Source organism: Psittacula echo (genome assembly GCF_963264785.1).
Source record: "Psittacula echo genome assembly, chromosome: 17".
Classification (NCBI taxonomy): Eukaryota; Metazoa; Chordata; class Aves; order Psittaciformes; family Psittacidae; genus Psittacula; species Psittacula echo.
The window spans coordinates 2,719,618-2,733,330 of NC_137753.1; the positions used below are offsets into that span (position 1 = coordinate 2,719,618).

At 49.4% G+C, this 13,713-nt stretch overlaps 1 protein-coding gene across 1 annotated transcript; it reads right to left on the reverse strand.

Moving 5' to 3' along the window:
- Positions 1-8,694: 8,694 nt before the first annotated feature.
- Positions 8,695-13,382, reverse strand: TMEM278 (transmembrane protein 278). The gene is made up of 2 exons (XM_080631335.1): positions 12,178-13,382; positions 8,695-9,143 (listed from the first exon to the last, which is right to left on the reverse strand). The coding sequence occupies exons 1-2, from the start codon at positions 12,445-12,447 to the stop codon at positions 8,874-8,876; spliced, it is 540 nt and encodes a 179-aa protein (XP_080487461.1). The 5' UTR covers positions 12,448-13,382; the 3' UTR covers positions 8,695-8,873.
- Between the last annotated feature and the right edge of the window lie 331 nt (positions 13,383-13,713).

Genomic DNA, 13,713 nt, shown 5'->3' on the forward strand with positions numbered 1-13,713 from the left:
TGCTGGAGGGTTGCCCACCGTGTCCCAGGGGGCAGAAGCACATCAGTATCTTCTGGTTTGATTCCTTCCCAGTATGGTTTGACCTTTATGATGCTGAGCCCACCACTTGTGTTGGCAGCGGAACAAATTGCTTCATGCAGTGATGCCCTGCCTTAACAAAGCAGCCCCAGAGACAGGACGTCAACTCCAGCACCTAAAAGGGCTGGGAATGGCTTTTTAGCTCTTCCCTGTATATCCAGTTAGATAACTTGTGCCAAGCCCCAGGTTTCCAGAGCCTGACATGCACATGCTGAAACACCACAGCGGAAGAAATAGGACAACTCTTGTTTTCCCTTCCTCCTCCCCAAGGAGTTATCTTCAGCAGGATTAAGGGTAAGCAGAATTAAAGGTGGGCAATAACTGGTCTATGCCTGTGGGAAATCCTCCACAGCCTCTACTTGTATCCCGCTCAGTCTCATGCCCTGGAGATGCCAGGGATCTGCTAAGCAGCTCACCAGCAGCCCGGCTGTTATGAACCCCAGATCCTAAGTGCAGATTGCTTTCATAGTGATACCCGCTGAAGCCAACTGCGCTCCTATGTTTTCTCCTGCAGACAGGGGACTCGGAGCCAGATCCCTTCTCACTCTTGGCCACCGGCCCTTTCAGTTCCCAAGCCAGGCCCTGTCATGTTCTATTTGCAGTTTTCACTGTGTTATCTAAACCCATCTTCCTTCGGGACGTTCTCACTCCTTTACGCTCACTGGAGAGGGACGAGGTAGCTGCAGGGGCTTGGAAGCCATGCCCACTGCCTTGCACTGGTAATCAGATGGGCAGAACAGTCACAAACAATGCGATGGGGATTGCAACACTCCACAAAGGCTTCAGCACACTGCAGCAGCCTCCTGCTCGGTGCCGTGCAGATGGAAGTGTTGATAAAAGAGTAATTTGACCACATTGGTTTATTAACCCTGCTGCTGAAGAGCAGGAACAGAGCAGTGCTTGCAGATGAGCAGCAGGAATTAACCCTCCTGTTCAGTTCTGTGTCTCTGCTGCAGTGGACTTACAGAGCTTCCATGCTGGCTGGTTGGACACTAACCCCCTAAATGCTCATCAGGAGGCAGGGCTCGACGTTGGGATGCTCTTTAAGGGCCGGTGCCCCCTTCAGCAGCTCTCAGCCATGTCACTGAACGCAGGGAATGTCCTGGGCAAACCTCTTTTCGCTCCTCCTTGCAGCTGGCTCAGGGAAGAGGAGTCCTTAGGCCTGGGTTCAGGGCAGGCATCCAAGGACAGGTCCCCTGGGCAGCGCTGCCAGCAAACCAGCATTGCTGGAGCCCAGCTCAGCACTTCATCTGGTGGAACTAAACATAGGTACTGAGGGTCCTCCCTCCATGCTCCTGGTCACAGCCCCTCACACCTCTGCTGCGTGCCCAGGGAGGAGCTGGCTTGGAAAGCAGACTGGGATTGAATTGCTGCTGGCATTTCAAGGCAGCCACCCACCCTGTGGTCTGGTCCCAGCACCCTGCAGGCTGTCCTGCCTGCCCACATCCACTGCCAGCCTTTCCATGAGCTCATGTGCTGGCAGAGAGGAGAAATGCAAAGCAAAACCGTGACAGCAACAACAACCCTGCAGCACCGAGCATCCAACGTGGACAATTCAGGGCTCGTCTCATGAAAACTGGCTCTTTTGTTGGCCTGATAAATGTCCCTATTTTCCCATGGGGAGCAGGCCGCAGTCAGGGAATGGGGTGTAGATCCTATGCTTGGGTTGCCACCACACACCCCGGGAGCGTTGCCCAGCCTGCCTCTGCATTGCTCTTTCACAAGGGAGCGATGGAAGCAGATAGGCAGAGGGATTATTCCCCTTGGCAGCTCAGCTCTGTGGGAGTGGGGCTGGTATGCACAGTGTGGTTGGGGTAAGGTCAAAGGGAGAGCAGTGACGGGGCTGGGGAGGTGATTGCCAGCACTGACAGAAAATGTGTGCATTGTGCCAGGGCACACTGATCCCCTGGAGCCTTGTGTTGTGAAATGACACCAGATTCCAGGAACAGATCATGGGATCATGCCATCACATATAACATATGGGATACACCATCATCTGCTCCTTCAACATCGGCATTTTTCAGCCCTCACCAGCCAAATAGGACCAGATCAGGCCAAAACTGCAGTGAGAGATGCTGTAAACCAGAAGGGATTCAAGCAGGATCAGTGCCCAGTTGCAGGGCTGGAAGGAGAGCCCACAGGATGGTGATGCTGAGCCAAGGCTGGAATTGAGACACTGATGGAGCCCGTGCTCAGTGCTGCTTCCAGCCAACCCCATGGCTTTGTGTGTTCTCAGTCTGGCCATAAAACGCTATGAAGCCAAGTGTGTCTTGCCTTTCTGGTGCTGACAGGTACCAAAGAGCTCATAATCCAGGACCGATCATCCCAAAGCAAAAGGTCTGCCTCTACCCTGGATGCACCAGGCACCCACATCAGCCTCAACCCCACAGCACTACGTTGAGGCCCGGGCACACAAGGGAACTGCTGCTCTTGCAGCACAGAACAAGCTACATCATTCGTTTGCCAACAGTACATGGAATGAGGGGAAAATCCAGCCTGGGAGATGACAGCTAAAGGGGAACCAAACCACCGGAGGCCAATCCAGCTATGAGCTTCCAGACAGGAACCCAAGAAACACCATGGTCCTGGTTGGCCCAGCCCTGTCTCCTGTGAGGGATTAGTTTGATGTAGGTTGAGGCTTGGATGCATCAGGTTAAATCACCACTTCCATCCCCACCTTTGCCCCTTTCCTTTGGACACCAGCTCCCACAGCTCCCCAGGCAAGTCCCGGTATTCCCAGGACAGGGCTGCAGGCTCTGACCCATTCCTCAGGCACTTATGTCCTCAGAGGATGAGCTGAAGAGTGAAGGAGCCCTTGGCAGGCACTCCCTGATTATTCTTTCTTTAATCACTTCCATTCATTCTCAGTGAGTTTTCCAGCAGAGCTGGAATGATCCGCAGTGATTTGTTAGCTCGGAGAATGAGGAGGGAGGTGAAGGACTATGGAAATTTCCCTCCAGACATTTAAGCTACAATTAAGCAGTTAGCAACACCAATATAAAGAGCAAACGCAATTGCCCATGATATATGTTATTGAAATTACGTTACCATGCAGATCCCTGCCAAATTACCCCAGAGAGTTATTCACAGAACACATGGAGTATTGAGCTGCCTGCAGTGAGATGGAGAGGAGCAGCCAACCCAAGAGCACTTTGCAAGACTAATAACTCTTAGGAAGAAGCAGAGACCCTCTGGGTGTGAGTGCTTGCACTTCACATGGAGTTTGGTTGCTTTGAATACATCTTGCTGGGCCCTGGGTGCTGGAGGACCTATCCCAACAGAAGACACAGAGCCCCGGTCCCTTTGCTACACGCTGCATGGCTGTAACTGGGATCAGCCCTCCCAGTGTGGGCAGAGCTCCCTTGGGAGCAGGAGGATGCTCAGCTTTCGGTCTCAGACAATAGCACAGGCAGCAATAACCTTACCCTTGGAGCTAACAGTCTATATTTGACTTCCCCTTATGTATGTGGAAGGTTCCAGGTTCCTTCGTGCCAGTCTCCCTCAAAGGAGGAGTTTAGCATCCTTCCAATAAGTGCTATGTTGTCCTTGGCTCTAAAAGATCTTCCTGATTTCAGTTCAGCTTGACAGATGGTTCTTATTTGCTCTACCCCCAGCTGAGTGCTCCAATAACTGAAGGCATCAGAGGTCCAATACCCAGCTGAAAGCACTGGCAAATGGCTTCGACATTCCAGCTTCAACTGGCAAATGCAGGGAGCAGGGCACCGGATATTCAGTTCCTGGTTTCCTCTGGCTTAGAATTTCCCTGTCATTTACCCTGCTGCACATCTAGAGTGTCTGCACTGATTTCAGCAGCGCTAGGCCAGATCTATGCTTGTGGGAGAGAAGAGCTTGTTCTTTATTTCAGGCACGCCTTGGCTTATGCATCATGAGCTCTTACACGGTACAAATCAGAGAAATTCTTTAATAGGCCTGTATGTTGGGAGAAGCTCTTCCTCTTGCCACTTGTGGAAACATATTAACTCCATATATCATCTCTGTATAGCTTCCATAAACACATATCCCCAGTGATGCTGAAGCCCACGGCCAAGCCTGACCATGGAAGCGGAGGGGTGAGGTGATGAGCTCATGGTGTCGGGTTGGACAGGCTGTGACAGCACTTCCTTATGAGAAGGAAACTCTTACACACTGGACATGTTCCCTCCCTTGCTGTAGTGAATTTCTCTTTCACCTTTCATAAGCCTGGCTCAGAGAAGCTGTTTCGTATTGTTCATATAAGAACCTATCCTGCTATGGCTCGAGATGCGTGGCTTGCTTGGCACATTCAGGTCACAATTAAATGCTGCTGCAGATCTCGGTTCCTTTCACACAGACACTGGTCTCAGCATGCCCTTTATAGCCTTGAGGAGCTCTTCATGTCTTACCGGGCATCAGAGGTGGTGAAGAACTCTCAAGCTGATGCTTGCAATGAAGAGGAGGTTTTGTGCTAAGGAGAGGGAATGACTTAACCACTGGAAGGGCAGCGGGAGGGCTGTGTGCCCTGCAGCAACGGCTGATGCAAAACCCTGGTACCTCATCAGATCAAATATATGATCCGAAAGAAAGAAAAAGGGGAAAGAAAGGGAATATGAAAATCATGTGAGTGAGACTGGAAGGGACCTCGCGAGTCTGCCCCTCAGCCCCAGGAGAAACTCCATGCCACACACACGGGCATGGATCCTGAGCCCTGCGGTGCTGAGCCTGGACTCCTGAAACCCTTCCTAGGTGTAGGAAAGCTGGTCCTTAGGAGCTCTGTCTGACTATGCAGCAAAGCCACTCAGGAGCAACGTGAGCAGTTGATAACAGGGCAAAGGGATAACAAGTAAAACCCTAAATACTTGTAACCAAGAATACCTTTCAGTGGTGGAGAACCCACCTGGAAGGGAGAAGGGGAGGCACATGAGCAGCATCAACACCCCTTAGGCATGTTATCAACAAGAGACAGGGAATGCCTGCAGAAAGCCTCCTATATTTTGCTCAGCTGCACGATTCCCCCTTGTGTCCATCCATGTGTGTGTATTGAGGATTCCAGCTCTGCATTAGCACTGTGTCCACTGCATGTTCCCAGCCCTGACACAAGAGTGGCCATGAAACTGTGTCTCTCCTGTTTTCTCCTTAGCCAAAACAGCTGCTTCCAGCCCTGGTGAGAAGGATAAGTCATGATGAAACACCCACAGAGACATGGCATCTTCCTAGTGATTCCATCAGCTGTGGATCCGGACCATTTAGTGATGACAGAGGAGCAGGGAAGCACAAACAAGCACTGTACCTTGTTGGGTGCAAATATATGTTAGTATCTTCTGAGGTACATCAGTACCAGGTTAATGTGATGGCTTTGAATCCTGGAGAAGACGCTGCAGGGAAATGAAACCCATAAATCCATGCAGAGTTGCACTTTAAAATGAAGATGCATTTCCTTCTGTCCTCCTTCAGCTAAGCAGAGCTCTGGGTGACAAAAGCCCTGTGTGTGAGGGCTCAGAGGGGGCAGGCATTGCTTGGTAGCACCCTTTCCCCCCACCATCTGCGGGTGCAGTCCCTGCCTGGCACATCAGCCCTGCAGGAAGCAGCCTGGAGCAGCTGCCCTCGGGATCTGATCCAAGCATGAGGATATTAAGGATGTCTCTGTATCCTCTACAGGAAATTTAGGATCCAGCCAGTCCCACGTCAGAGCTACCGCACTGCTTGCAATGTGTTTGTGCACAGGACAGCCTTGAGGTACGGCCTGAACCATCCAACAGGAGCTCTGTTCTGCTCCGCACAAGGGTGCTTGCAGGTGGATTCATTTCCCCTTTGTTATTAAAACTCTCTGGAAGGTAAAACACCAAATTCAATCATTCTTGTTTATTAGGAAGGCTGTTGCCAATAAGCCTGAATTCCTCGTGCCGAAGCAGCAGTGGGAATGGTTCACACCAATATTTGCACCATAAGTTCAGGAACACTGTCCTTGTCAAAGCAGTTGGATTAAATTGCAGATGAGCAAAAGGAACAGCAGCTCCTATCCAGTATCTGTACCCAGGCACCAAGCAAAGCCTTATTATCCCGCAGCATAACATCTCCTTTTCAGCTTCCTTACAGCTTCCCCCTGGTTTTCCGCAGTCCTCTCCAGAACTTCCAGCTCTTTTTCTCCTTTTAACTCTTCAAGCTGAGAGACGCTGACAGCAGAGGTGCAGGGAGGAAACAGAAGGCCACGGCAGAAGGGAAGAATGGCAATGAACACGGCTGGCAGATGATCAGTTGCCATCTCTTTCCCTTTGACGGCTGTTTCACTGCTCACGGGCTGAGGCACGACATGAAATGATCCCGTGCTTTGAAATGTGCTGGCTCTTTACTAAAGGAACGAGTTGAAGGACTGCTTTAGTAGCCCTGTGGACCAGACCAGCTTGCTGATGCCTTCCCCAAATTTATCCCCTTCTGTGTGTGTCTTTCCCACCATATTCCAAGCACATCAAAGGGGAATACAGCTATCCCCCAGCATTTTGGCACTGTACTCAAATGCAGTGCAACCAGCTGTTAAAGCACCTGATGGAAGGGCATCACTTAGAGCAAACCCACTCCTGTCAGCCAGAGGTTGGTCCCAGGTGAAGGAGCCTTTATTTGGGCCTGGAGCTTTAGTTTTCATGAAGGACAAGCCAGAGACAGAGCATTTACCCTTTTAGAGGGTGGTATTTGTAAACACTGTGTGCAATAGCCCGCAAAGATGCTTCAGGAAGCCATAAAGAGGCATGTGTCACCCTCATTGTGGTTTATGTTGCTTTTGCTAGGACAGAATCAGCTAATCCTCTGTGATCTATGTCCCAAAATGAAGTGGGAATGCAGGATACTGCCTTCATCATCCACTTCATCCATCAGCTTCAGAGAACCTACAGAAAAGAAGCTTTTTCTTCTTACTGCTTCAAAGCGTCTAAAGATATAACAGTAATCATTAAAGCTTCAGAAGAGACATCCTTTATGGAATGACAGAAGTGTTGAGCTTAAAAGGAAAGCAGCTCAAACCAATTACTTGCTGCACTTTCATTTCCCTTCTCAAGCCAGGCAGTTCATTACAGTGATATAATGGGCATTCCTGCTCTCCTGAATGGCATCAGAACAATTCAGTCAGCACTTTCACCCTGGAAAATCCTACAGGAAGGGAGAAGCATTCAAATGCAAACTCTACATTCTTTCATCCACTCAGGTTCTGGGATGGAACAATAAAGTCCATTCCTCTTTGGTACATAGGAAAAGCAATCCTCAGAGAGAAAACAAGTTCCATTTTACCTTCCAGTGACCTGTACTGTGGTGCAACAGACATCACTGATGCAGCCAGTGCTTTGAGACAGAACAGAAACTCCCTCAGTGGAGACTTTGCATGATCTTTATTTATACATAACACTTAAAGAGGTTGTATTTGGGAGACAGGGAATAACAGCCAGTGGGAATACACAGCTTGCAGTGAACAGTAGCACAAAGACCCCACTACAGAGACCAACAGTGATTTGAAAGGGGAGAATCATGCATCAAGCTGCCACATCTTTTCCCTACCAGCCATACCTTCTCACTGTGCTTGCCACTCAGCTGCAATTTAGGGGATGTCGTATGGCAAAGGATCCGTGGTATCTCTTCAAGAGGTCACTGAAAGCTAGAGGGAGATCCAGCTGACTCAGCCAAGCACCAGCTCAGGCCCTGTGGGAGCTGTGCAGAATCACAGGAGGGAACAGAGGCTGGGCTTCCCTACCCAGCAGATACCAGCAGGTCCTCCAGATACCCAGCTCTATTGGGGCACCAGTTCATTCATAGCGTTCAGAACCCTTTCCAGTTCTCCACTCTTCAACCACAGCATTAACCCTGAATCTGGGTACCTGTGACCTTCAGAAGACAACATTATACACTGTCCTTCACAGGCATAAGCTCTTAGTCCAGCCCTGGGTGAATGTTTTGTGCTCAGCAGCCACCATGAGTCTTCAGCTCCTCCTGCCAGGAATCCTACAACTGACTTGAACCTTCAGCCAGATTTAGCCCCAGACAAAAGAACCTGACCACAGCCTAAAGGACACGGAGCTATGTGCTGGTGAACAGCCATCAGCCATCACCAGACAAGCTTCAGCAGCTGGCAGGGAAGAGACCCAAAGATCAGTATTTGTTTCCACAGCAAACCCAGTGACCTGACTGAGGAACAGCGAAAGGAGCATAAACACTGCTCTAGACTGTGGGAAAGAGGGATTGCAAAGCATGGGAAGAATATCTGATGTGGAGGGAAGTGGTGGGTCCCAAAACTCACAGAGGCAATGACCTACAGACACCTTTGCCCGAGGTTAGAAACATCGGCAGCCCAACACTTGGGAAAACCACAGTTGCTTCCTCTTGGCTGGATGCTTCCCCAAAGGCTGCCTTTCCCAAAGAGACCTCTCCAAGGCACGCAGCTGCTCCCATCACTGTTGAAAACTATGCACGTGTACCCTGCATCCCATGTGAGGCAGAACATGCTGTCAAGACTGGAACCAGTGGTGTGCTCTGAAGGTAACGTGCACTGGGAGCAGTCCCTGTTCTTTTCAGGGCTGGACACTGTTTTTACCATTAAGAACTTGTGTTTTCCACGTTTCCCTCATGGTGGGCAGTTTGTAAGTACCCACTGTCTGTAAGTACCCACTTACAGACAACGCTGCAGGAGATGGCTCATGGGAAGATCTCCCTTCCTGTCACATCTACACAGCCCTCATCTGCAGAGACCTCAGGGTAGTGGTTGTGGGAGGTGATGGTGGGGATGGACAAGGCAGGGAGAAGAGTGTGCTGGCTATGGCAGAAACTCTGGTGCTGCAAACTCATACCCAGGCCTTGACTTGAGTGTTCCAGCCCCTGGCACAGCTGCACAGGCCTCCCTCCTCGTACCAGCACCACTTCACCCCCTTGTACACAGCCCGGCTGTATGGCTGGAAGCACAGGAAGAGACGGAGGCGCCTTGCCAGGCTGCAGTAGATAGCCATGGCCACCACAATGAGAGGGGACATGATGACAAAGCCAAGGATGATGAGGGCAGAAGAGCTGTTGTCATCCAAGAAGCTTTTGCAGTAGTGGGCAGCTGAATGCAGAACCTGTGGGAAGAGACAGAGCTTATCACAGACCTGGTGGTGGATAGGAGCAGTGACCAAAGCACCACGGAGCTTCTTGAGCCTTCACACACTTCTTTCCTCTCTCTGAGCTGAGCTTTTCAGGCTGCACTATGTGACTGACAACACATTTTAATCAAGCTTTCAATTATCAGCATCACTGCGAGACAAGAGCATGGCACACTGATCCTAAAGCAGGAAACACTCATCTTTATTAAGTCATCAGAACAGCACAGCTTAGCATTTGATAGGCAGAAACCAAATAAAGAAGCCTCCTGCTGCTATTATCGATGTGGGTGGCACAACACACTGCAAATGATAGCCAAATAAATAAGAGAGAGCAAGATGGAACATTGTGCAGACAGAGGTTGGTCACTCCATAGCTACCTGCCCTGGCACAGACCCCTCTGTGTAGCTGTGCACACACTGTACTCATTCCTGCCTCCAAGCATCTCTTTGTGCTGCAAATGCAGGAAAACCCCTTCACCCCATGGTGCTGCAAGGCACCCAGCACACTGAATGGTCCTCACTGTGGTATTTAAAGCCCTCCTTTCATCCTGGCAGCAGATCTGAGTGAAGCCACTCCATGGTTCTGCATTAACAAGTGCCACAGGCAGCCTCCATGGCCCCAAGCAGTACAGCAAACACAACCCATCATGCTAAAAACATCTATCTAATGGATGTGCAGTGCAGAAAGCAGCCTCTGGTTACCATGAAGGCATTGAAAAGCAGGAGCCCAAAGATAAAGGACTGCTCTTGTGAAGCCACGTGCCTATTGAAGCAAAGGCTATGTTAAGGCTCCTTAGAGCAACACGGCTGCTTTCACCTCTTGGCTGCACTCAAAACCCTTTTGCATCCTCTCAAAACCTTTGCCTGGAGAGCACTTTATGTTGAAGGAGAAGCTGAGGCTTCCCAAGGTGAGGCTCATGCAGAGGGAGGCTGGAAGGGGTGATTCTGGAGGCAGGCTTCATACTTGTCCCCATTTTAGCTCCAATTTGAAGTCCATATTTATGACTTTCAAGGAGCAGTTTCAGATCATGGGAAAGATTGATTTAAGGGCTTTACATGCAATCTCCTATTAAACCTTCCCTAAAACCCCTCACATCTATCAGGATCTGCATCCACACTATACAGAGGAAGAGCAGGCATTTACCAAGGCAATTACATACCCAAAGAGAATGTATTAGGTTATTTCTTGTTATTTCTTCCTCGTCACTAAACCAAAAGTCGTTCTACAGACTTGTCCTTTTGTATGGGAACGTTCTAGCATCTATGGACTGTAAAAGGTGTGTTTGCAACCCACACTGAAGAAGGGTTGTGTAAGGGGTAGATCAGGACCCCTCTGATACACTTTTGCTCTCTGTAGGTCCTCCAGAGCCTCCCTCTTTACCCTGTGAGCATCATGCTCACTTGCACCCTATAGTATAATGTTTCCTGAAGGTGTCAGAGCCACAGTGGGAACTGCCTGGCTCAGGAGCCCATGATTTCTGTCTGAATTATGCTTCCCTCCAAGTAGCAGCAGCACTGCCCTGTTCTACAAACAATTACCTTGATGGATGTCTCCCTGTTCATTAGCTCGCAGGATCAGGAAAAGCTTTTCAGTAGCAGCAGCTATGAACTGCCATCATTTCAGGGCAGTCAAAACCAAAGCCAAACTTCTCAGGACAGCAAATGTATCAGTACTGACAAAACAGCAACAGCACAGGCCCTTTGTCAGGCCCTTTGAGACAGGGAGCTTGGGTGTTAGATAGGATGCACAGATTGCGTTAAAAGGAAGGGGAAAGCTTCTTTCAGTGTTTCCACTTCCCTTTAGTTCAGAGCCTGTGGAATGGGGAGACCAAAAGCATCTGTATTTTAGGTCCATTCTTCCCGCTGGGAGAAGGTGCTGCAGTGTGTGGGGTCTTTCCCCAAAGTAGGAAATAAAGAGCTCTTCTAAGTTAGGATAAGCAGCAGGAGTCAGATGGAGCTGGTCTGACAGCTCCCACCTGGGAGGAAATCAGGACTGCTTTTTCACATCCACACTTGGTCAAGTAATTCCAAATACATTTATAGGAATCTATAGCAAGGATAAAATGGTGAGTACTGAAACATGAAATCCAGAGGACAGCAAAAAACCTGGAATAAACATTCCCGACAAAGTAGGCTCATTTGCTGGGGTGAGAAACTGCACAGCACATTTGGGAACACATACGAAGGGTAGATTGGCATAAACAGGGGATTATATGTTCTGTTAGACTTTCCTCGTTCTATAATGAGCCATTAGCAGATCAAATATGACACTTGAGAGGGCTTACTTAAAGGAAAGCAACAAACCCTGTGAGAGCCCATGTAGGGCTTGTGTGAATTATGGAGGAGCTCAGGTTGGCAGCTCTCAGTAACAGAGGTCAGAGAAAAGAGAGAAATATTGTGACATGAAATGACAACAGCAGCTCTGTCACACCAGGGAGTGTCACATGGGAATACAACTTCATTGTCTACTCAAGCTTCTATTTCCCGCTATACTGGCAGAAGGGGGGGGTAAAAATCCTTCCTGCCAGCTTTCAGGGGTGCCCACAAGGTTGGCATCTCATGTAAGCTGGTTGTGCAATGGTGTGGCTTTATCTCTGATCACTTAACACTTAAACAAGTGTACCCAGTGCAGTGTGCAGGGGATCAGGACCAAGGGGTCCCACACTCCCCAAGGAGCTGAGCAGTCACAGGCAGCTTCTATCCCTGTTCTCCTTCCCTCTCCTGTGAGAGCCTTTCTGTGCTATCCCATTGACACTGAATGTATGGGTGCCAACCAGCGCTTAACTAGTCCAGAAACCATAAAGCCTGTCCTTCCCCAGACAAATGCACATTGCCTGTAGCTGTGTCACAGGCATCAAGCAGGAGAGACCACTCCTTCGCACCACCAAGAACCTGCAGGTCTGCATGAACCACCATAAACCTGTTCTTGTGAGCCCACCCATAAAACCCTTATGGATGGCCCTGCCTTGGAAGTGGCTGTTTGCAGCCGAATGGAGCAAGGCTTACTTACTTGAGAGTGACATTGGAAGCCAAAGTAAACCACCACAATGGTAGGGAGCAGCACAATGGTGAAAATCACAAACATCAGGAGCAGATTCATGAGAAAGACCAAGAGGTTGATGGTGGCAACCAGCAGGGTCCAGGCCAAGCAGCACCAGGTGCTCCGTCTCTCCCTGGGAAGGAGCTGGTCATCCATGTCATATGGTGGGAGGCTTGGAAGCATCCGAGACTTCTCCGAGAGGTTTCCAGCTCCAAAGTCCTCAGTGTCCTGGCCAGACATTCTTCAAGAAGACCACTGATGAACCCACACTTATCCAAAAGGGTTTCTTTGCTTCTGGCCACAGACCTGGGAAGGAATTTCCAGAGGCTTTTCCTACCTCTTCCACACAGGGACAAGAATACTTAACCAGAGATCTTAATGGAGCAAGGAGGGAAAGGCCTCTTTTGGGCACCTGCTTTCCCAGCACCCAGCACAGGTTGTTTCCTTTCTGAATGTTCTCCAGCAGTGCCCCAACCTCAGTTTCAGAGCAGATGTGGCTGCTGGAGGTTTGGTGATTGCTATTATTTTGCTTTTGAATCCATAGTACTACTGAATTTGCTCTTCTTCCTAGGATTATGATCCCAAGAGGTCCCAGACAGTTGCTGTCTTAGCTTTGACAGGCTGCTCACTTCCAGAGAGTGCCCAGCCTTAGCATCCTCCTCCACCTTTGAGCACAGCTGTTTGCTAAGAATATCAGGCTTAGGCACTTTCAGACTGTTCTTGGACTTCATATCATCTTTCCATGCTCTTCGCCCTCTACCCAAGTAAATATTCCTGCTCAGCTCTCATCCAGATGAAGTGACCAGTGAAGATAAGCAGCTGTTTCTCCACACTTTGCCTTGCTGGAGTCCTCGTCCACACCTTGCAGACCTAGAAGCAAAGACTGGAGTGTGTGTGGTTTCAGTGCTCTCAGCTGGCTGCAGTCACAGCACTCAGACACGAGCAGTCTCTTCCTCTCCGAGCTGGCTCTGAGCTTTGCAACACTGCTTGTTTACAGAGGAGATCCTGAAGCTGCTTTCTGTGCTAGCCAATCCTTTACATCTGTCTCACTGCTGGAGCGATTTAGCACACAGTGCCCAAGAGCCACTCTCCACCCATACATTCCCAGGTCAAGATGGTCCCTTTTCAGTTGTAATCATTCAGCCTCTGATTAATTTTCTAGTTTCTCTCCGGAGTAAAAAACCTCAGAGCAATGGATACTAATCACAATATGCCTCAGAAATCTGCTCTCTGCACTCATCATTGTTATTGTCTGCAGAACAAATGAGTATTCTTGTATGAAGAATGTGAAGGCACAGCAATTACCAATTATTTCATCTGCCTCACGAGCAATATTAGTGAAGAATTTCAGTAATACCTGCACATTTATGTAGCCTTTTAGCTACATTCATCTATGCATGATCATAGCACTGCAGGAGGGAGAAAACTTCCTGATCTCCAGAGGAAACTGAGGCAGCACAGGTCTCACCTGAAGGCTGAGCTCATCTGCGGCACAAGCCAGGGAAG